General features: G+C 38.8%; 3 protein-coding genes across 10 annotated transcripts in view; 1 reads left to right on the top strand and 2 right to left on the bottom strand.

The window, feature by feature from the left end:
* The window catches only part of cacnb1 (calcium channel, voltage-dependent, beta 1 subunit), a 30077-nt gene extending 18936 nt beyond the window's left edge, over positions 1-11141 (bottom strand). For 3 of the 7 annotated variants that reach the window (XM_043235196.1, XM_043235202.1, XM_043235203.1), the window contains exons 1-2: positions 10855-11141; positions 5748-5834 (exon numbers count right to left, since the gene is read on the bottom strand). In XM_043235196.1, the coding sequence (XP_043091131.1) occupies positions 5748-5834; positions 10855-10947 (180 nt within the window). In that variant the 5' untranslated portion in view covers positions 10948-11141. Of the gene's footprint in view, positions 1-526; positions 769-5747; positions 5835-10854 lie in introns of those variants that run through there. The other 4 variants (XM_043235198.1, XM_043235199.1, XM_043235200.1 and 1 more) reach the window with 2 other exon arrangements.
* A 1317-nt stretch (positions 11142-12458) lies between these two features.
* Positions 12459-14473, top strand: rpl19 (ribosomal protein L19). The gene is made up of 6 exons (XM_043235300.1): positions 12459-12514; positions 13347-13453; positions 13539-13661; positions 13816-13936; positions 14053-14163; positions 14284-14473. Exons 1-6 carry the CDS (start codon positions 12510-12512, stop codon positions 14405-14407), a joined length of 591 nt encoding a protein of 196 aa, XP_043091235.1. The 5' UTR covers positions 12459-12509; the 3' UTR covers positions 14408-14473.
* A 2-nt stretch (positions 14474-14475) lies between these two features.
* bckdhbl (branched chain keto acid dehydrogenase E1 subunit beta, like) lies at positions 14476-17889 on the bottom strand. Of its 2 annotated transcripts, XM_043235298.1 has the most exons (7): positions 17545-17889; positions 17382-17452; positions 16973-17299; positions 15711-16007; positions 15343-15615; positions 15102-15186; positions 14476-14924 (listed from the first exon to the last, which is right to left on the bottom strand). In XM_043235298.1, the coding sequence occupies exons 1-7, from the start codon at positions 17553-17555 to the stop codon at positions 14819-14821; spliced, it is 1170 nt and encodes a 389-aa protein (XP_043091233.1). In that variant the 5' UTR covers positions 17556-17889; the 3' UTR covers positions 14476-14818. The 2 variants fall into 2 exon arrangements, with proteins under 2 accessions (XP_043091233.1, XP_043091234.1); XM_043235299.1 differs by lacking the exon at positions 15102-15186 and having other exon boundaries at positions 17545-17886.
* Positions 17890-24253: the final 6364 nt, after the last annotated feature.

The following is a 24253-nucleotide window of genomic DNA, read 5'->3' as shown; positions in this document are numbered from 1 at the left end:
ACTTTCTAGCCGGAAAAGCACCTGCAAAGCTTTATTCAGTTTTTTATATCCTCAAAAATCTCCTTTAAAAGTTTTTTTTTTTTATTTGAGGACATAATGTGGACACATAATTAATCACATCTGATGCAGTTCCATAAGACCTTTAAGAATAACTCTTAGTTGGCACATATAATTTGGTTGAATAATCACACTCCATGGGTGCCGAAACCAGACACAAACCCCGGCAAAGGGTCCTGTGACAGGGCAGCCAGCACCAGCAGGGTCCCTGAGCAGTGCTGGAAGTCTAATTTAAACCCAGCAGGCCTAAGCAGCTGCCCAGCCCAAAATGGAATCAAACGAGCATGAGAGAGAGAGAGAAGGAGAGAGAGAGGGAGAAAATAAAAGGAGAAAGAGGAAGAGAGACGGTGCAAATAAGACATATGGATAAGAAAAGATCCATGTGTCGGAGGCATATTTCGATGCAGTCTTTAGTATGCTTATTTAACCACCACACAAACTAACACGGATGTTTCCAGGTGTTTCTTACCATTGCGGGCCTCTGAATCCGTGCGTTGGTCTCCATGGCATTCGCTCCTTGCCACGGTAACACAAAGTCACACCCAAAGATCCGAGTCCACGCCGAACACGATGTGTGTGTGCGTGTCACACGAGGGTTTGTATTAATGTGTGTGTAGTCGTGATGGGTGTGTGTTGCAAAAGTTAGTCAGAGGACTATACGTGTGTGTCAGGCATTGACCAATTGCTCTGCTAACCTCATCACCCCCTCCTGGCTCATTCTGACACTCACACACACACACACACACACACACACACACACACACACACACACACACACACACACACACACACACACACAGCTGAAACCTGTACTCAGTTTCTAAGTTGAAGGGGGTAAAAAGAGAGAGAGAGAGAGAGAGAGAGAGGGCAGAGATAGAGAGAGAGAGAGAGAGAGAGAGAGAGAGAATTGGGGTGGGGGGGTCAAATTGCACTACTTGTGCTACATTTGCAGACTGAGGGGTTAAATTTAGCCGTGACAGGCAGGGGCAGATCTCTCTCTCTCTCTCAGGCTCTCTCGTGTTTAGCTCCGGTATAGAGTGGCGAGTGCCAGAAAGAGTGGGAACGTAAACGTCAGAGACAGAAAGATGAAGAAAAACAGAAAAAAAGAAACTAGATAGATAAATTAGATAGATAGATAGAATAGATAGAATAGATAGATCATGAGGAGACCCTTTTGAACAATCCCCTCTGACAGAAGGCCACCTGACTCATTGTGTCTGTTACCGGTGAATCCCACACATCCGTTTAGTCAGTAACTGCACCTGAGGTTGACTCACATAAGTGGAACAGCTTCATTTAGTTCAAAATCAGCTGTGTGTGACCTTGTTAATAGTGAAACTGATGTGTATTGCTCAGGTTGATAAACTGCCATGTATTGGAACATTTTCACATTATCAGCCAGTACGTGTGCCTACAGAAGTGTTCATACTTCTTGCAATTTCCAAACTATACTAACAGGGAGGCCAACCAGTGGTTAATGCATAATTGTTTTTTTTTTTTTACCATGTATGTCAATATCTCAAAGCCAAATTTTCAGCATCATCGTCTTCAGCGTCACATGATTCTTTAAAAAATATGCTAACTTACTGTTACTTAAACATTTATTATTAGTATCAATGTTGAAAACGGCTGTGTTGCTTAATATGTTTGGAAAATGTTTCATGACTGTTTAATGAATAGAAAGTTCAAACGAACAGCTTTTATTTGGAATGGAAATATTTTGCTACATCAAGATATTCATAAATAGTTACTTTTAAGTATTACTTTTAAGTATTAAAAATATTACTGTCCTTAAACATTTGATTGGTTGGTCTTCCATGGTTGGTCTTGGCTTGATTAAAATCAGGCAATACAATAGTTGAACTCAGAACAGGGTGAAAATAACCAATAACTGCAATCTTGTTGTATAGTGTTCAGTAAGGATATGATAATGCATCATTGCTTTCTACTGTTTGTCTATTGTTGTAAAGTAATTAAAAATCATATCAAATGTTTACATCCAATTTATGCAGAAATGTATGGTAATCCTACATTACAAACCCATATTTTCTGCAAACCTCAAATGTCCACATCATTTTTCCTGTGACTGTGTATCACATTCCAGTCATTGGCCTCAGTATATAAAAATATAGTGCTTGACAGCTGAACAAACAAACACAAACGTTACTTAAAGTATCTGCTCAGTGAATCAATGCCAATGCCAGCACCATTAAATAAAGTACAAAGAAAACAAACAAACAAATAAATAAATAAATAAAGACACAACATATATTTTGACTTTAAGACTCCCAGACATTGGTGTATACTGACAACCACAACAGGTATGTGTTTGTCTGGACCACTAGAGGGCGACCTTTGACCCACAGGAACAGCCTGTCCAACACAACATCACATTCTGGCACCGCTCACCATCTTTGCTCATTGATCACACAATTTTTTTTGTGGACATTCATGTTTGCATTATTAAAATCATATAATGAAGAAAAAGTTAGTTTTGAAACAAAACTGCTTGATATAATATGCAAACATAGTAACACATAGTAAAAAAATGGAACTTAAAAAACAGAAACTAACATTTAAAGTTTCATAACATAAGTTTCAAAACTCAATACTTTCGCATTAGTCTAAAATGAACTTATATTGAAGCATATCTGCCAAAAGGACAGCTTGAGGAATGTACCACTCTATGATGTAATAGTGTGAATAAACCCCACCCCCACAGAAGATCATCAACGCCTGCACACAGTCTAAATGACAAAAGAGACAAACGCAGGTCTATGCAGAAACTAAATAATGAACTTCATTTGATGAAGCGATGAAGTGCCAGACCGCATCAGTATGAACTTTGTTTGCTTAATTTTACCACAAATTTGGTCTACAAACAAGGCACAATTCTACACAGGATTTTCTTCTTTGCAGACTATATTGGATCTAATACTAATGCTGCAACACACAAAGTTAAGTAACTCTTTTCATTACATGATCACTATTACTTTCTATTACTTATCTCTTTCAGATCGTTTGATATGTACTGAGTTTTGGTTTTGACCAAAATCACAACAGCATCCATCTTTGAGGAATGTAGGTTGTAAAACACAACTACTAGCCAATCGTAGCAGTAAGTGTTTACTTTTGAGTCTATAATCGCTTCACACCTATTCAAAAAAGTGTTCAGATGAGGGGGTCAAAAACAGAAAATAGCCTATAATCTCTAAATATCTTGAGAACATTAGGCAGTTAAACTAAGGCAGTTCACAACTGCTTTAAAGAGATAGTACACATAAAACACACTGCAACACGTTAATTGATGCACAGGTGTCTTGTGGATTATTGAGGTGTTTTTCAATTGGATGGCACTTATTCACTGCAGAGCATCCATTGGTGAGTAAGTGATTTAATGCTAAATTTTCTCCAAATCTGTTCTGAGAAAGAAACTCATCTACATCTTAGATGGCCTGAGGATAAGAAAATATTCTGACATTTTTACATTTTGAGTGAACTATACCTTTACAAGAGCAGTTGCAAAAACAGACAGGTACAAAGGGAAGGTGAAAAGAAGTCACGTAAAACTTATAAATGGACTATGGGAAAATTCAGAATACACCCTCTTTAAATCTGACTGAAGGCATAAAAACATGCTACATATCTTCTTTATCCTCTTTCATATACTTCCTGCATGCTACGCTTTTATATTTGTCCATGCTTGTATTTATCCAGCAATAAAAGATAAATATAAAAGCGCTACTCCAGACAAAACAGATATAACCCAGACAAACAAACACAGTAAACAACTCACACACACACACACACATGCACCGAAGCAGATAGCACGCAGCGGCTTTTGTGTGGCATCAGGTGTGACCGTGGCATAAAGGGAAATGTGAGGGGATGTTCTGTTGTGCAGCTGCCATTTGAAGCCGTGATCAAACACACCAGCCGGTCCTCAGAGAGCCAAGAAGCACTCAACCTCAGCGCCAAAACCATGGAGGTCTGATCTAATGGCACCCAAACTAATGGGAAAATTAGAAAGTGATCCATCAGGAGAGCCTGCGGGAATAAGAGGGTCAATTATTCAGGGGCCTCATTCCTAATACACCACTGGCTTCAGAGCCACACCCGTTAACTCACAGCACAATATGTGTGTGTGTGTGTGTGTGTGTGTGTGTGTGTGTGTGTGTATTAATGTCTGACAGTGGAACTGATACACGACCCCGGCTGGTTGCGAGCACACATTTTTGTCAGCAATCAACACATCGGCCTTTACGCTTACACACACACACACACACACACACACACACACACACACACACACACACACACACACACACACACACACACACACACACACACACACCTATACACAAGCACACTAATCCATTTGCCTCCTCCTCTTCCGACTGTGCAGCATGCTGCGGGGAGATTCGGGGCCCTGTCACCATGGAAACCTGGCCAGTATAAGAGCACAAGCGTGTATGTGTGTGTGTGTATATTTGTTCATATGTGTATATGTGTGGGTGTGTATGAGACCAAGGCCTACACAGGTTTTCATACTTTCGGCTGCCAAAGAGGGGGCAGACACACGCGCAGTAACGTACTATATAATCATAAATATTTATGAATCTTCTAAGGTATGTCCTTACAGGAGCATTAAATATCTTCATCTTTAAAAGGTGGGGGGTTGGGGTAATAAAGATTCCCCTGCTGGCAGGCAACAAGGAGGTACTTTAGCGCGAAACCCCTCGTGGATGGGCAAATGTCGTTCAGCAGGTGCTACGAGGAGGGCTTTGAGAGAGGAGGACACATTTCAGCGCGACACAGGAAACATCCTGTAAAATGCCAAGTGAACATGTGGGGAAGAAAAAGAAAAACTTGATACTTACTATTTATTATATACTGCCTTGCAGGACCTGATTACATTTTCAGACCAAATTCAGACCAAAATAATTAGCCAATGATTATTTCCAACAGTGATATATGGCTGGTAAAGTAATTATTTTTTGTCTAAATAAATTGAAAAAATAAAATAAAATAAAAAAATAAAACACAAAAAAACAACAGTTTCTGGAGTATTAGAGATAAAAAAAAATGAAAAAATATCTTTATTTTAAACATCAACCCCAAAACCTTTGAACGGTGGTGAATAATACCAAGCGATATAAAAAATTAATATGACATGTACTTTTGCAAATGTAGTAAGTATACCATGCATGCAGAAAATGTACATAGACAATATACATACTTCAAAAACACAACAGTACTTATGTTAGAATACTATTTCAAACATACCCACTGTGTGCTTATGCATCTCTGAACAACATATTTGTTTGTTCTGTTTTTTTAAATAAATCTTGAAATAACATGAAACAATAAAAAGATTGGTTGAACTGCATTCTGCAGACACAAAGAGTAGAGATGTTCCAATGAAAAGAGAGAAGTGCACAAACACCTACAGACCAACAGTAGAAACTACAGGCCAGTGCCTTTGACCTCAGACTGTCAGCACAAGAAGGCTCCGTATGGAAATAACTGAAGCTACTCTACATGCAGCTATAAGTTGGCAATTAACAATCTTAAAATGGATGCTGAGAACCTGAAAACTACATTTCATGGTGCGTGATGGTATAAAAAGGGGAATTATACCTTGCAAAGACTTCTGCGAGTGACAGACACAAGATGTTTGAGAGTCTTACCTGTCGGACGAAGCTGTTAGACGTTGTGTCTGAGGACGTGCTGCCATCTGAACGTTTGAAACGGCTCTTCCTCTTTGCATACTTCCCCTAAAAACATGCCAGAGAAAGAAATTAGAAAGGAACTGACACTTTTTTTGGATGCATGCTTACTCACACACACACACTTGCATTTATGGCACATGGGGACTTCATAGGAGTAATGGTTTTTATATTGTACAAACCGTATTTTTCGCCCTATACCAACCCTACAGCTAAATCTACCCCTTACAGAAAACCACTGCCATTTCTTAATTTCATAAAACACTGTTTAGTATGTTTTTTAAGCCACACACACACACAAAATGTGGATTCTAGTCCCTGCCTCTGTGTCTTAATTATGATTATCTATAATTACTCATGTCCGCCAGTGTTCTCTGGAAATCAGTAATCTGATTGGCCTTAACATTGGCCATTGGCCTAGCGGCCCTCGGCAGGACCCTCTATGTGGCATTCATAGGCGCCAGACTCCGTTGCCATGGAGATCAGAAGAAGGCTAATTGGGTTTGGTGGCACTAAAAGACCCTGATGGATAAGGCAACACTGTAATATGTTCAGAACCAGCATTCACAGTGATGCACACAAGCTTTTGGAAATAAATGCTTGCAAAAATGCTTGTTTTTCTTAACCTGAAACCCACAACTCCTTCACCTTTACATCAGGCAGACAGTTTTAGTTTAAAGAGAAATGTACAAAAGTGTGTGAAATAATAATGCCTGTTTTCAAATTGCATGCCCTTGTTTGACACTCATTTTACTAATATGCCCCCCTTCCAGACTATTGGTCCATCCAGTGCTGCTATATGTCAGGCTGGTTGAGATGCAGATAAATGCACTGAATGAGTTCACACCTTTCAGGGGATCAACTGTGAATTACTTGCTTAAAGTTGGGATGTGCTAAAGCACTTAAACCGAAAAAAATGAAACATCTAAATGAGATTGTAAAGTTATTATCTAGGGGTCATAAGGGGTTCAGGCAGTTAACATTAACATAATCATAGATTATCTGAAAGGATCATCTGTGTAATAATTTTGCGAAAAAGACCCAAAAAAATACATATAAGAACCCATTTTGCATAAGTAAATGAAATATAAAACTAATTCAAAGTTTGACAAAGTTTTTCCACACTGGTTACTCTAAACTGTACATTATGATTGCAGACACAAATCGGTCGCAAGCTTACTGGAAATTATAGCATAAATCAAACCACAATGACTTGTCTTTCCCAATATTGGTAACTTCCCAAGGCCTAGCGTCTATGAGTGCCAGTGAAATCATAAAAGATTAAAAACCAAACAGAAGGACAGTATTGCACTGTCTGCATTTCTACTGAGTCATCATAAGGTTCGTAATAGACATTAAGCAAAAAAAGTCACAAAAAAGGCATAATTGAGCACTGCCATTGCAAGTGACAGTGGTATATACCAGACACTAGAAATACTTCTAAGATAATGCCTTTGAATATTATTACAGTCAACATAAAATCAGGTAACCCAATTTACTTCCTTAAAGCGCAATCCTGATCTTGCTGTGCATGACCAGATCACTTGTACATCATTCCCAGTAAAAGAAATGCTTAAAATAATGCAGAAAAAAATTAAACAACAGCCTAAAACCCTAATGCTCGAATGCAATACATGTATTGTGGCTTATTTACACTGAAAAGGAGTTGGATTCTAATGCGAAACATGTTCTATATGTTTTCCGGGACACTTCTCCCAGAAGAGTGACACTCATCAGCGTGCTCCACTCAAGCTGCAGAAGATGTTGGGATCTATTGCTGCACGATTAATCGAAAAAAAAACAAACAAACAAAAAAAACCCATATCACGATCTCGATTCATACATAAATGCTATCTGGTTTTTTAAATGATGGCGATTTGCTTCCTTAGTATTTCTCTGTATTCAGATCACGCTGCATTCACGCGTTATTGGACACACTCACACAATAACAAAACACTATTAGTTTACCAATCAATCATAAATGTCGATCATTTTCTCCTCTCCCTCATTGGCATTCCGCTATTACGCACACACTAGGACGGTTTGTCTTGGTAGAATTTGCGATGGCGTCCCGGGGTTGGGGGTCCCCAGCGGTACAAATCACGTTCTTTTGGTTCCCCAGTGATAAAAATCAACTGATTTCCCCTTGGAGAACCCCCCTCCGTCGTTGGGCCCTTATAATCGAATATGGCAGAAGTTTTTATACGGTTTTATTTGTGTCGATGTTACAGCTTCAAATGACCTAGCCTATGAAATTTACTTTTTGTTGTGTCCTCTTTAAGAAAACTTGAAATGAAACTCCTTGACAGGATTCTTGTAATGATCCGACAACCTGTTGCTACAGGCTAAAATCAGGTCCTGCACTGTATTTTCCTTCTTGAATGTGTTTCAGTCAGAAATAAATCTGATTACGAAGTTTAAAAACAACATTTGACAATGACTTTAACCTGTTGAGATACCTTGTCTCTAATTTTTTGTTGCTTACTTGTTTCATTTAATCATAACTGGTCTGGAACTTTAAACGATAATGTTATTTTACAAATACAAACATAATAACAATACGATCTTGAATATAATTTTTGTTTTCATTTTATTTCATTTTGTACTCATTTTGTTGTGTGCTTACATTATTGCATCTCTCTATATATGTTTCTAGATATTTTTCGATATAGATTTTTTAATTTATTTCAGTTTTAGTTTCAGTGTTCACCCTAAACTTCTTTCATTTAGTTATAATTTTAAAAAGATGTAAGCTTAAATTCCCTGTAAAACTTATATATGTTATTTTATCTTTATTTTGATAACTGCGGTTTTAGCAATAACAACATTGAAAATAGCCTTGAAAACGGAGGTACTTTTACTCAACACAGCATCCAAAGACACGCAACAATCGAAAATCCATCGTTAAATACCACGAACTGTTTAATGTGGAAGGTTTGTGAGAGGCTGGAGATGCTCATACACGGCAAAACCAGATCTGAGAAAGGCCAGCAAAATGTCAAGGGAGGGAGGAGGGATGTATTGCTATGGTGATGAGAGATTTCCTGTTTACAAACAGCCTCTGAAGCTAATTAGGTAATTAAGGAGGAAAAGCTGTGCCACGGGGCAGGGGGAAGGATTTAAGAGTTACACACTGTCACCACTAGTTTATCACACAGAAGAGAGGAGGAGAGAAGAGAAAACAAGACGAGAGAAGCCTTAGTGACATTTAAACACAGTGTCCTTAATTGACCATGTTGGCTAATGATATCAGTCCAATTAAAAAACAATACAATAAATACCCATGGTCTTTTTGTTAACAAAAATTCAACTAAACACACTTTTTCCTGTACTCAAGCGGTTTGCTCTCTCACACACACACACACACACACACACACACACTCGCTTCTCAACACTCCGCCTCCTCACAGCTATGTATAGACGTGATTCAGATAGAGCACCTCTCCACAGCACAGGTCACACACATTCACACTACCACATTATATAAAGACCATTATATAAATACAGCCGTCAGAAACACTACTGAAGCATCCATCCACACACCACTCGCAGTAATAAGTCGCGCTAAACGGGATGATTGAGAGGCCCGTATGAAACAGGTGTACGTTCATACATCAACCGTCCCCCGAAACAATTCACAAACAGACAACAAGACAGAGCCAGAGTGTGGCATCAGTTCATGTTTATACATTTCATAACAGTCGTGTACGAGTTCCTCAAGTGTCCTTAGTGTAAAAATATGGATCTCAAAATCAGACTGTCATTAATAAAGGGGTCAAAGAAACACAAGATGCTGGAAAATCAAAGAACAGCAGGCAGCTGAACTGTTCAAGACCAACAGGGAACCCACAAACAATTATCGCAAAATTTAAACACTTGTGAATCATCCAGGTAACCACACAGTGTTTCCAATTCAAGGGTGTGTACACTTTTGATCAGAGCCATTTTTATAAACTCAATTAGCATTTTGTCTTGTGACGCATATGTAAACATCTGAAATAGCTTATTCAGGACAGTGCCAAATAAATAAATAACATGCAATTTTCAACATTGCTCATACAAAAACAATTATTAAGATTTTGGCAACAAATGGCAATTTTTGCACCCTTTGCTGCTGTATAGATAGATATCGGTGATTCCAGCATCCTTGAAACCACTAGGTTTCAATAATTTTTAGCAAAAGGTTTTTAATAATTTGAAAGTACAGGTCAGAATAATTGTTTTTCACTTTTTACATAAATATATCGGATACACCGAATAACGATGGAACATTATTTCACCCGTATTTAGGTTTTACAAAGATTATATGCTTTACTTGCATATATGATGTACTTTAGGCATAGGGCTTTTAACCGATGGATAGATAGATGATAGATACATAGATAGATAGATAGATGGATAGATGGATGATAGATAGATAGATAGATAGATAGATAGATAGATAGATAGATAGATAGACAGATAGATCTCTGTGGGCGTGGAAGGTGGAAGCGCTGTGATGACATCACGTTTTATAGCTTACGACGTTGACATCATCTTTCCAGCCCTCAGTGTGTCAGACGCACTTTAATCAACTTTAACGTTAAATGGCTCATGAGATCAGCCCCGCTCTAACATCAGATGTACTTGGAACAACAAAAAAAGAAGCGATCTCTTGTGTAACAGTTTATAACTTATCAACATAATAGACTGTCATAAAAAATGCAAGACTCTGGTCGACCAGCTGTCTAGAGAGACTTGGCGAACAGGGGCTAGGCGATGAAATAACCTTATCCCACTAATTGCCACTTTGTGCTCGAACAAATATCCGTATTGAGAGCAACGCAGCTCATACATAAACAACTTTCAGTCGCAGCGCACTTTTAAAAGACCTTGCGGCGAGCGCCTAGATGCCGTCTTGTTGCCAAGTAACCGCTACACGAGCCACGGCTGATAACGACTAATCCTCGCCGTAAACAAAATCTGTGTTTTTCACTCAGTCATTCTTAAACAGCGGGCGGCGGTGTGTGATTTGTGTTGCACCGGTTGCATGCACTTGTCTCCGAGCTGTACGGTGTCTCTGTCTTACCTGTGCGTGCGAGCCGTGGTGGTCAAACATGTCCATTTGGATTTCCTGGGTTGAGGTGGAAGGCGTCCTGGACATAATACCCTCCTGTACCATTGATTTAAACTTTAAAATCGGTTTCACTGTTTCATTTAGAGCCTGCTTTCAGTTTTATTTGCATCGTATAATAATTAAAGGTAAAATAAAAAAGACGAAGGTGGTTTTCCTGCTTCCCGTGGCTCACGGATGGCTGCTGCGCCCCCAGCTCTGGTGTCGTTGAGCTCAAACCCTCTCCTTTTGCAAATACAACGAGCCTAGTCTCCAGCTGTTCAGCTCAGGGACAAGCCCCGCCCTCATACCCTTATCAATCAATCAGAAAAGGATGGGGCGGGGACAGTCGACTATCCGCTCACCGATTGGTTGCTGGAATCGAAATTACAATGAGATGGACGAGGGCTGCTCCCATGCCCACTCTACTGTGCATAATGGTATCGGCACTATGCTGCTCCATATGAACAATAAATGACCACGCCCGTTGATTCTGTATTAAGAAAAATCACAATATGCCATTTTTGCTGCTTTTGTGCGCTAAAATATCGGCACACCGCCTTCTAATGAATGGGTTTGACTACTTCAGTTGTTCAAATCTTAAAGTTAAAGCATATAATGATATGCTAAGAAATTGTGTGCTTTTAATTTTGGACAGTTTGGACAGGACCCTTTTCTGTTGTAACACGACAATGACTCTGTGTATGTTTTTTTTGTGTGTCTGTGTATGCTTCCACACTGACTCAATCAATATTTTTTTTTAGTGTTGTCTTATACAAAGAGGCATTGTCATCTTAGAATAGAAAAAATGTCCTGCCCAAACTGTTGCTACTAGAAGCACACAATTTCCTAGAACATCATTATATGCTTTAACATTAAGATTTGTTAAGATATTACTAAAACCTGTAGTTAAACCTGTTCATCAGAAGGTGGTGGCCCAATACTTTAACCAATGGAGTGTAGGTCTATGTGATATATTATTGTGTAATTGAAAAACTATATTTCTGTTTTTAAAAATAACTAGGTTATTATGAGTTTTCTTTGGTAGCCTATTCTACCAACTTGGATTCCTGAACTGCACTCTCATTCATTCAACAGGCAAAGACGAATGAAACACGTCTAAACGGACTGCAACCAAAAGCTAAAGCTACGCAGACTACAGTACGCCACTTTTCTAATTATTTGCGCATTCTCATTAACTGCACTTCGCATTCATTAGGCTTTATCTCGTGCATCCACGAATTCACTACTATCTTTTAACAGGTAAAACACTGTCCTCGTGTGGCATTTTCATGAAACAGCACTCAAACAGTCTCCTACAAAACCACTGCCTACAGTTCCCAGCAGCATCACTCGTGGACCGTACCATTCCTGTTGCCGAGGTAGGAGTATCAAGCCTTAAACGTACTTAAACGTAAAAGTTATAACATAACTACTAAATACTGAATGAACGTCGAGGATATGCGGTAATTCCTTTTTTAAGCATTCATCAAAACCATCTAGTTTTGTAGAAATCTTGTCGAAATTGGTTTCCTGTGTGGCAATGTCACCCCTCCTCCCAGGAATATAACTGTATAATCGCAAAGTGTCCGGCATTGACAGCCTCTTTCAACTTCCGCTGAGTAGCAGCCATGAGGTAAATTTCTTTACACGTGTAATACTCGGTTTTTTCTCGCGAATCTAAGTAAGAAACACGTTTTTGACCTCGTTTTTTGAAGTAGACGGCCTTTGCACTTCTTAATAAACATATATTGACAAGTCTGAAGACGATTTACGGTGTAATGCTGCTACATGCGCATAATCGCCATGTTGCGTCGTGATATTAGCAATCGTCGTAACGCCTGGGTTTTGTTACATTGAACACAGTAAAATGTTTCTAGAAAACGTTCATCATTATGCGGTAGTTTGTTTTAATGTGCTTTTCTTTTACAGTACTATGCTGTATATGTGTTTATTGATGGTGGAAGATAGCTTTGTGTAGCCCGGTTAGCAAACGTGCTCAACATGTTCAAACACGTCCCGTATATAGTCTAGGGTCACTTCGACGGCCCGACTGTCCTAAAAATGGTACCAAAAAGGCCATCCTTCCATATTTCGCTAGATGACTGGTTTATTTTGTGAAAAATATTAGTAAACTAATAATCCAAAAAATATATACCCTCGTTACGTGTACTGTTAGATTTGTCATAGCGTTTGCACATCGTTGCTCTTTTTTTTTTGGTTTTGTTTTGATTGCTTCCTTTCTCATTTGTAAGTCTTTTTGGATAAAATCGCGTCAACTAAATTTTAAAGGTTAATACCTAATTCGGTGGCAAGTTCGGAGAAAGGAAAGGCAACTTGTTAGGCAATAGTGTATATTAAGTTACAGTTCATGGATAAATGAGTTAATTTTAGTTCTTTATGCAATTTGTATATTTTGTACCGAATGACACCTTTTTTTTTTTTTTTTCCCTCCCCTCTCTCTCCAGCATGCTCAGGCTTCAGAAGAGGTTGGCGTCCAGCGTTCTGCGCTGTGGCAAGAAGAAAGTGTGGCTGGACCCAAATGAAACCAATGAGATTGCCAATGCTAACTCTCGTAAGTAATTAAGACCCCCTTCAGTTCTGCATTCCTGCAAATAGTTTTTGCCATGGCGTACTAATTGTGTTCCTTAATCTTTTAGGGCAGCAGATTCGCAAGTTGGTGAAGGATGGGCTGATCATCAAGAAGCCTGTAACCGTTCACTCTCGTGCCCGATGCCGCAAGAATACCCTGGCACGGCGAAAGGGTCGCCACATGGGCGTTGGTGAGTACTAGTTTAATTGTGTTTGGTTATTAGTTGCTACTGCCATGAGATTGGGAATCATGTCAATCAAAAGGCTGCCTTTTACGCAGTCTTTCAGGGCAGTAAAAAGTGAGTGTTCATACTTGAGCTCTTTTCTGGCTGTGTTTGCTTTCAGGTAAGAGAAAGGGTACGGCAAATGCTCGTATGCCAGAGAAGTTGTGCTGGATGAGACGCATGCGTATTCTGCGGCGTCTTCTAAGGCGTTACAGAGAGGCCAAGAAGATCGACAGGCACATGTGAGTTTATGCAGTGATGCTCTAACTGTATAGCAGGATTTTATAACATTTTGTGAACACAGATTTGTTTTAGGTACTAAAAACTAATCCACATATAACAATTGTTTCTCCTTCAGGTACCACAGCTTGTATCTGAGGGCAAAGGGTAACGTGTTCAAGAACAAACGTATCCTGATGGAGCATATTCACAAGCTCAAGGCAGACAAGGCCCGCAAGAAGCTCTTGGCGTAAGTGTCCAAATAACATTACCCCTTGTGCACCGTTCTATGGCAGATAGCTGTAAACGTGATAAAACATTGTCTGACTCTGCTGTAAGGAGCTAATCTGTGTGTCCCTTCACCCTGCAGTGATCAGGCAGAGGCTCGCCGTACGAAGACCCGTGAGGCACGTAAACGTCGTGAGGAGAGACAGCAGGCTAAGAAAGAGGAGATCATTAAAACTCTGTCCAAGGAAGAAGAGACCAAGAAATAAAATCTTGTTTTCCTGCCCCAAATGTTCTTCGGCTCACCTAAGTGATAATAAATACACTTTGCTACAGCTTTTTGGCCTCCAGAGTGTTTATGGATTTATATGCATACAGAGGGGTCAACACAAGATACGAAGCTTTAGAAATTAGTCTCGCAACACTCTGAAAGGAACACAATTTTAGCATTAGAATTGTTACAGCAAATTTTATACAGCACTACTGCCTCTGACTTTTTTTTTTTTTTTTTTACATGTCTCCCCATCCACAGAATGGCGTTAGTCATTTAAAAAAAGGTAGACTGAAAATACCAGGAGTTCATGACCATTGTAAATATTTATGGAACTAAGCTAATTCAGGAATTTCAGTGCCATGTTCATCTGAGTTGAACAGATCTCTGAAAGTTATTAGTATAAATGCTACTCCGTGAAACCAGTCCAATCTTGTGTTTTCATGTCATTTTCTGCTCCCTCTTCCAGTGTGCTGTAGTGTGCCTCTTGTAGTTTCTTGGATTTTGCTTTTATCCTGCAAAAATTGCAATAAATGAATGTTGAAGTGGGCAGTTGTATATAGAAATCCAATACTAGTACAGCAGCAAACAAATGCCTAATAAAAACCCTGCATTGCGTTTTAGTGTCAGCACTGTATGATATCATTAAAAGATGCAGAAAAATATAAGCAAACTGGATGAAGACTACTTGCCAAAAACAAATTGCACAGAATGTCAGTGTAATGAATAATGCAATCGCCAGCCCTTTGATTGTCCACCTATATGCGTTTCTAAGACCTATGTGACCAAAGATGCAAAGATTTTAAAACGGATTAAGCACTGTACAGTTCAGAAAGTTAAATCCTAAATGTGTTTTACTGCTTGAGTAGAATTGTGAAATAGAACAGTAATGTTTTCCAGCTAGTTACCTTACTGGAATTTAAATCCGCTCACCTTCAGTGATGTTGACTGGAAGAGTCATGTTTGTCTGACCAAGGTAGTTTCTGCTGACACACGTGACGGTGCTGTTACTTGTGAACTTCACAACGGTCATTGTGAAGGTGCTTCTTACAGTGATGTGCGATGCTCTGGCTTTAGTGAAATAGTGTTTGCTTGGAAGCAGAGGCCAGTGAATATCGGGCAAGGGCACTCCCTGACTGACGCACACACAAGTGAGCTGATCCTGCTGCAGGGAGCATGCAGAGCTGTTCAGTATCTGAGGATGAGCTGCAAGATACACAATTAATGAAACATTATCAGAGAGAGAGAGAGCTATCAAAAGCTTTGCAGTGTGTCAAATCAGAATGTGAAATGTAACTCACAGTGGACCGTCAACATTGTTTTAGCACTTGCACTTAGATTTTTCCCAAACGTAGCTTCACACGTGATCTCTGCTTGGTGATCCTCGGGCAAGGGGACATACAGGAGCTGTTCAGAGTATCCCGAATTTTCAAGCATTTCTTTTTTAGATTGTTGTATTACTTGTGTTGAGCTGAGCCCTTTCCAGGTTATTTTTGGATCAATGCCAGGGCAGTGATTTGAAAGGCTACATTTGAAAACAGTCTCTTCTCCAGCCAAAAGGTCCTTGGCGTAAGTGCTTGGAGTCAACTCCACTTTCGCTAGAGAAAATAAAGACATACAAAGTTTATAGCATAATAGTGTAAACATCAAATAAGCAATGTTAATGCAAAACACTGCAGGTGATTAGGGATTCAATTTAATTGTTTTGTATTGGAAGGTTTCTGAAATGTTACCTTTAAATATGTAAACGAGGCGCTGATTAAATATTTGCAGTTATTTCAAACACACTGGAAAATGCCAGATTCAAAATTCGTTTTACTTTGTGCACACAGCATTAAAAGTGTTTAGAGAGGGGATTTTGAAAAAAAAAAAAAATGCTTTAAATACATTACACAACCAAATAAATATGGCATATTTTTAGGAATACAGCATTAAATAAATCAGGTCAATGTTATCTGAAACCTCTTTAGAAATCTTCAAATAAAGGGCCACTGAAGTGGAATTTTCTGGCTCACTGCAGATATAGCCCAGAATAACAAAAAACTGATAAGTGCATGAAAAAAAAAAACATTTTGCCTGTAGTATCTTGCCTTCAAAATAAATGTGATAATAATAGGGCCTACATGACATAGTAATTGAATACACTGAAAATGCCTACGAGTTCTACGAGATGCAAATCAAGTCAGTTGAAATATATGTAAAAAAAATAAAAATAAAATAAAAGTTGTTGTGGTGCTATCAGCGGAAATGTTTCAAATGTTACAGCAATGCATTATTGAGCAACACCAAATTACCCTGCTGGGGAGAAAATAGACACCATCACAGAAACTGTAATGGTTTTACTGTTTATGATGGGAATTGTACTGGTTTTAATGACAGCTGTGCCTGTTGCTCTCTTCTGGTAATGAACTACGTCTCAAAACACAAAACAGGAAAACTGCGACGGTTTCTATTGTTTGTTTTGTTTTTAGCAGGGTATAACCCGAGTAATCAAAAGCCCTGATACGTAAATATTATTGAAAAATTATTAAGATTTTTTTGTTTGTGGTTTCCACTTACATACCGACGCACGAGACCACTTTAACCCTATCGGGGAAAACGTGTCTTTCGTTCGCTCCCCATTCCAGCATAAAGCCGTACTCCTCGGGCGTCTCCCGGGCGTCCCACAGAACCACGCTGCACTCGGACTCGGTGGAGATCCTGGGTCCCATGAGTCCGCTCATCTTGTGCGCCTCGGCGGGGCTGAGGGGGAACTCGGGACTGCCTCTGAACCAGACCTGGCGGCCGGAGAGCGCCCTCATGGGAGCAGTGAACGCGCAGGGGATCCGGGCTTGTCCTCTCTTGACGCTGACAAGCGTTTCCGTCAGTCGCAATCTGAATTTATAATCTCCTAAACGCAACGCTTAGTGTTATAAAATGCTTTATAATGGACACGATTCGTTGAAAATGCAAGGCTTTTGTTTTGGTCTCACCCCCTGGTGCTAGGCATCCATTACATAACCCAGTCAAGAGCGGAACACACAGCAAAGCAGACAGCGATCTCCTGTAATGTTTTGTTAGAACAGCATTAGCAGATTTCACACGGACTTAACGCTGCCTTTAAAAAAGTTGAGAAGCGTCTAAAAATGTACCCACCATTTCATCATTTTTGTGCTGATCCCGATCCCTTCGATGCACCCAACGCTAGAATTAAATGTGTTGAATAGGCCACTTCTTGTAAAGAAAACGTTTTAGAAACCAGTTCCTCAATAACCAGGCTTGTGAGATCATGTCCTGTGTCATCACGCATACCTCGACAAATCGTAAGGGTGATGAGGAAACCTTTCCAAAAATAATTATGCGCAAAATTACGCAGCAACATAAACTTGGCGTGCACACAGTCTGGTGACCGGAAACGAACACTTTTAAACCTAATACCTCAGTCTAGAACCTCAGAAGAAAATGAGACGTGATTGACCTAGGACTGCGTAGCTAGCTTTAATGAAATTACAGCATATAAACACAGTGCCATCTACTGGACTCTGTGAGTGTCCGTTTTGCTCTCCAGAATCATGGGAGTGGACATCAGATGCATGTATAAAGAAGCACCCTTGAAGATTCACATGGAGGCCTACTTTAAATACACCGATAACACTTTATAACAACATACCATTATATAGACCTACCTAGTTAGGCAAGCTTCATTTAGGAATATAACCTATTAGTCTATTGTTCACTGTTAATAAATGATGGATTAATGTGGCTTGCACAGCTTTCAGTAACTGATTAAGTATATAGCGACTTTAACCTAGATTTAGGAATGCTGTAAAGCTATACACACTTTTTGTTTGTGATACCATAATGCATTAATCTGAAACCAGGTTAATTGATTATATAATATCACAATAGTCTTAGACCAACTAGTCTTTGCCTAACATTTTCTGTCGGGTCGATGGCATTGTTTGTCATGCACTTACAAAAATGGCCTTACTAAAATTTTACCTTTTCGTAAACACTTGAAACAAAACAACATCAGATATATGCAGTCTTGGAGATGACTCTATGAGCAATGCAATTTCAGACACAGATTGTTTAGGCTAATGTTTGTCTCCATCTTGTGGCTCATAAAGGGTGCATTTTTAAAAAACTTAAAAGCTGACACATTAACTGTGTTGCAGAGAACATGCAGAGCTGTTCAGTATCTCAGGATGAGCTGCAGAAAAAAACAACAGCGTAGCTGCACCCAGATTCTTTACAAATGTAGCTTCGCATGTGACCTCTGCTTAATGGTTCTCAGGGACAGGCGAGCAAAAGAAAAGTTGGCTGAATGTGAAATATTTTTCCACTTTCCCGGGGATATCCGATATCATAAATCTTCTTTGAGCTGAGTCCCTATAAGGTTACTTTTGGATCACTACCGAGGCAGAGATCTGGAAGTCTAATAGTCAAAACTGATGGCAGTCAGATTATAGTTTTACAAAAACATTAATTCTTAATTCTCCATTGCAGTTCAAAAGATACGCTGCTTTAAGTCAAACATATGTACCAGTGGAATAAGACACTTTGCAATTCAAAGCCACGATTGTCCTTATGATAGGAAAACAGAACAATGCAACTCAAACATCGTGACTACATTGTGTGGTATCTCATTGAATGACTGCTTGATCTCACCTCCTGGAGAGAGAAACCCATTACTTGATCCAATCCACAGGTGTAGAGCAAATAGCAAAACCAGGCACTTCTCAAGCAGAACAGCTGGTAACTTCATCCTCTGTGTTTTTTTTAAGAAGAGTATAAAAGTTTGTACTTAAGAAGAAATCCAAAGGCTGTTTTGAACTTGATCTCCACACGCTGAACCTGGATATTCCTCTTTCAGTGCTTCTTGATGCTGGATTTCAGTTTGGAGATCTTCTCATATGTGCATGTGTTTTTGAAGAAAGAGCTGCAGAGACCAGTTAACAACTGTGCCTTTGTGCATTTATTTTTATCTGGTACATACCACAAGAAATCAATAATGTTGGAGTTAGAACGATACATTTGTGTTAAACGCCTTAAATCAATGGTTGCCAGCAAATCTTTATCACTGTTCCAGTATAGCTCCCGAAGATAACGGTGCAAAAATGTATTTTTCAGTTATTTTCAGGAGCTAGTGGGACAGTGATAAAGAAACATACACTATGGAGAGTGTTTAAACAGCAGATGCCAGAGACACTGAAGACAAAGAGGAGTAAATACTGTAGTAGGCAAAGCAAGCTCATTGTTCACCAATGGAAGACATATAAATACTAAATTGAAGGGTTAAATGAATGAGTCACTGAGAGGAAGTGTCTTCAAAAAATGTTCGATGTCAGTGGCATTTTCTTCTCTGCTTACCTCCATATAAAGTAATGTTTATAAGTGCAGCACTGCTTTGTTTACAGAGGTAACCTAATCAAAAGAAACACTGCCGTTCCTCCTGCTGTCAAAGACTGAATCTGCGTTCTCATTCAGCCTGTCTGCTGCTTTTGTTTCATGCAGATGTTTTATGTAGCAAAATGCCGCAAACAAAGTCAGACCGTTCTGCGTTCTGCAGCTCCGATTTAGTCCACTAAGGGCAATTTGAGGATGAACACATGTGCAGTTCATTGAAACACAAAGAAATCCAAAATACAGGCAACACGAGAGCTATCAAACAGTTAGGGTAACATGATAAGAACCAACAAATGAGAAACTAGAAGTATTAAGAATATGACACATGCAAACAAGGAACCAATCAGAACAAAGCACACAAATAAGGGGAGCAAATATCATGATCACACATGACAAACCAGAACATGAATATGAAGTAAAAGACGTAAACACTAACAAAACCTTGACAATATCTTGAATTATAAAATGTAATTCAAACCAGAAACAACTGCTCCTGCAACATGCGTGTAGCATCTTTGTTTGGATTGTGATTCAAATGCCGCGGTTGCCTCTAAATGGCCACATATATTTTTGTTTAAGGCCAGTTTGCTTGTGATAGAGTAAAAAAAAAATCAACCTTGGCTTGACGATGTATGCAGCCTACAGTTGTTTCCTCCAGAGGATGCAGCCTTCCGCTTGAGAAACAGACAATCATTATGTGTAATGCAACGGACGAGCGGAAACAAATGGAAAGCTTCATTCAAAACCGTAGTCAAAACAGGCAGGGTTAAACAACAGCCAACAGATATGCGGCAAGACACAAGAGTATTCCTAGGGCAAGCGTGAGTCTATGATTAACAAACAATCTCAATAGTGGCCGAGACAAGAGGGGTAACCCGATGACAAGTGAGGGTCCAGGTACAATACTAATATAGTGCAACAGTCTGTGAAGTGTGAAGGCAGATATAACAGAAGAGGGACCTCTGGTGACGGTCAAATGGAAGTCCATGGGCCAAATTCATGACATTAGCAATGTAGAAGAATGCAAATTCTACCTGACACCTCAAAGGAATATGAGTAAAAGCGGGAAGAATAAGGTTTTTTCAATTGATAGAATATCATAATGTCAATAAGATTTCTGTGTTGTAAAAGCCCATAAACACAGGACTTTTGTGTGGGTTCTTATTCATTGTCAAATAATGTTGAAATAAGTTCATAGTCATTCTCTGTAAACAACAACATACACAGAAAAAAATGACTCTTATCAACCAGTTAGTCTGTTAACCAGTTAAATAACCAGTGAAAAAGTTTTATGGAACTCCCTTATACTTAATCAGTTAATCAGTTTTTGGTAATATATTATTACACATGAAACAGGGGACTATTACTGTAATGTACAGCAGACTACTGTAAGTTTGTGAGAGATTTTACAAAAATGTAAAATTAAAAGTTGAAAAAAGTTGGCTTTCTATAAATGAATAGTGTTATTCTGTAATAAACATTTTATGGTAAAAAAAATGGTATTTAAATTTCTATTTGTCTGCCAAATGTTTCATAATGGCTATGGCTTTCTCATCTTTGTTTTTTTTTTTTATCTGAAATGAAGTGTATGTGCAAAACGCTTTCTTGTACCATTAGACAGGTCTATCACAGGTTTGCATTAGTTGAAATAAGTGGATTCAGTGTAAAATGTGTTAGTGCGCAGTCAGTCAGTATACAGAAACCACGGGGCAGAATGTCTTGCTGATAAATCTTAATTCATAATAACATTTTAAATAAAGACTGCTTGACCTCCCCGTCTGAAGCGAGGCACTTATTAGGCCTTGTTGATCCTGTCCACAGGTGTGGAAAAAAGTACAAAAAACTCATAAAAACACAAAAGTCTCATGCTGAACGGTCACTATCCTAATCCTGTAGAATTTCATTAGAACAGTATTATGAGATTTTATGAGGAATTCCATGGCTAAAACATATACTCACCCTTTTTGTGTTGATCTTGATCTCATTAAATGAAACATTGCCTTTTCAGTGTTTCTTGATGCTATAGATTACAGTTCAATGTACTCATTTAGTTGTTTTAAAAGAAGATTAACAGGACTGGGCAGAGGACAACCAGTGCTATTTGTGTACAAGCTTCTTAGAAGACAAAGGGAGAAGATGAAATAGAATGAACATGTTTGTCATGTTTGACATGCAGTGTTTTTTGTTCGCAATCTTTAGTTGTGAACATTAGCAGGAAACATAAACATTGATCTTTCAATTCCTTAAAAAGCATCAGTAGGCCGGCTGCACCAAATAGGATAAATCCACACACATTTCTTAACATTTGTCAGTTGTACCATTACACTTATAAACAAATGTATAAACTAAATATTTAGGAAAGCCTGTGACCGGGAGTCCACCTCATATAAGTGTCTAAACGAGTTATGGTTTATTTAACTTACCATGGCAATGATGGTTAAACGATTTTAATGCATGGTGTGAAGGCAAAGAACCCGACGTTAAGGGATGTGTTTAAAGGGATAGTTCACTTTGGACAGTTTGTGAACATTGTGGTAAATGAGAGGTAAGGACATTTTGGTGAACTATCCCTTTAAACTGACTTGGAAATCTGTGCATTAAAACGTTTTAAATGCATGCCTGCCAGTCAATCAGACAGATGTGGGCTGCGTCATTCAGAGGCAGCTTTTCAAGGCAGAAAGGCATTGAGGCATGTCTGAATTCTGCTTTACTTTCTTTTTCTAGAAGTAACTTTTTGAAGGCACCATAGATGTATCCTTTGCCGCCTTTCATTTCCCACAATCCTGTGCATTCCATTTTGCGAAGGTTGAGCTAAAAAATAAAAATGGTGCATTAAAGTTGTATTTGATGGTCAGTTTGTGTGTAAAATTTGTTTCATCAGGTGCCTTCCTGCAAAAACCCCTGCAAAGTCAATGCCTCACAAGGCAGCAATAAACTTTACCACAACACCTTTAAGGCAACAGAAAGTCTCAATTCTTTATATTATAACAACAACATGTTTGAAAGAATCACATTTCTTGTACTATGAGCTGGTTTAATCGAAAAGACTTTCTGACACACATACTCGTATCTCTTTACTAGTTATTTAATAATTATTCCAGGATTAGTATTCCAAGCTCATTTGACAGCATTTGACACTAACAATAGGACTAATCCACCAACCTGCTACAACAAATAATCTCTACTCTCCACATATATAGACACTAATGATAAAAGCGGTAATATTTCACCACATCAAACATCACGAGTTTGCACAAGCATCATGTTGCTTTTTAGTTCTCCATATTGTTGTTATATTGCTTTTCCATCTTGTGCTTCTTCTATTAATGTCGGTCCAAGCACTCACAGTCACCTGACTCTAGCTCACCAAGCTAAGCTGACAATTTCTCCAGTAAAGATGATGCTATTACTCTGCAAACGATTATTGTTTAATAAATGGCATATCTCTTATCTGTCACCCGCATTGTGGTCGCCTTCTGTTTCGTGAAACCAGACAATAAACTGAGGAAACATAGGGCTTATGGATGCTGCTTGAAACAACAGGTATATGGAACTAATTATCAAACGAGGAAACTAAGAAATCAGATGAACAGGAACAGAGCAAACATAGAGTGAAAACGTAAAAGAATAAGCAAATGCAATAAGCAAAATGATTTTATATTTTCATCTATTGATAAATAAATAAATACAAAAAAAATCAATAAAACTTTATAAATCAGGGGTGTCAAATCCTGCTCCTGGAGAGACACTGTCCAGTATTGTGAATATTCTGTATGTGTGTGACGTGCCTGCCTGTTGTGAATGACCCTACTGTGGGTTATTAAAGTGTTATTGGAAATTCTTCATTGTCATCTTCCTGCATTTATCTCACCGTAGCAGTGAGAGCTATTGTAAGAATCCACAAGAAAAAAGTAGTGCTGTCAAACGATTAATCGTGATTAATAAAAGATTTTGATGACATAATATATGTATGTGTACTGTGTATATTTAATATGTATATATATAGTACACTCTGAGCAGAACATCACGTGTTATTTCAAAATTACGGTAATTACGATATGCCATGAACGCAGCAGAATTTATCTGCCTTAGCCACTCATTGCACCAAACCCCTATTATTATTATTTCCAATGGTAACTCATTTGTTCCTTTTGTTCTCCCTTGTGTAGACAGTCCTAGTGTTTCACTTGGCCTTTGTCAATCATTGTCTCTTTTAATGCTTCCATTCCCCTGTGGCTTTTTTTGTTTTTGTTTTAATTTTCTTTATTAAAATCTTGCATCTAGATCAATTGTGTCTGCCTGCCTTCCTTGCCTGCACATTAAACTTCTCCACCCTAGGCCTACAGCAAACAAACAAACAGTGCATTCAAAGAGTAGTAGTCTACGTCTGGATTCACAGTGCTGCAAAGGAATCTTTAAAAAGTCCCTGGATGACCTACTTCCAGTGATATTCTGA

Source organism: Puntigrus tetrazona, chromosome 3 (assembly GCF_018831695.1).
Source record: "Puntigrus tetrazona isolate hp1 chromosome 3, ASM1883169v1, whole genome shotgun sequence".
In the NCBI taxonomy this organism is placed as follows: Eukaryota; Metazoa; Chordata; class Actinopteri; order Cypriniformes; family Cyprinidae; genus Puntigrus; species Puntigrus tetrazona.
The sequence above is the reverse complement of the archived record's forward strand: the minus strand, read 5'-3'. Positions and strand labels throughout refer to the sequence as shown.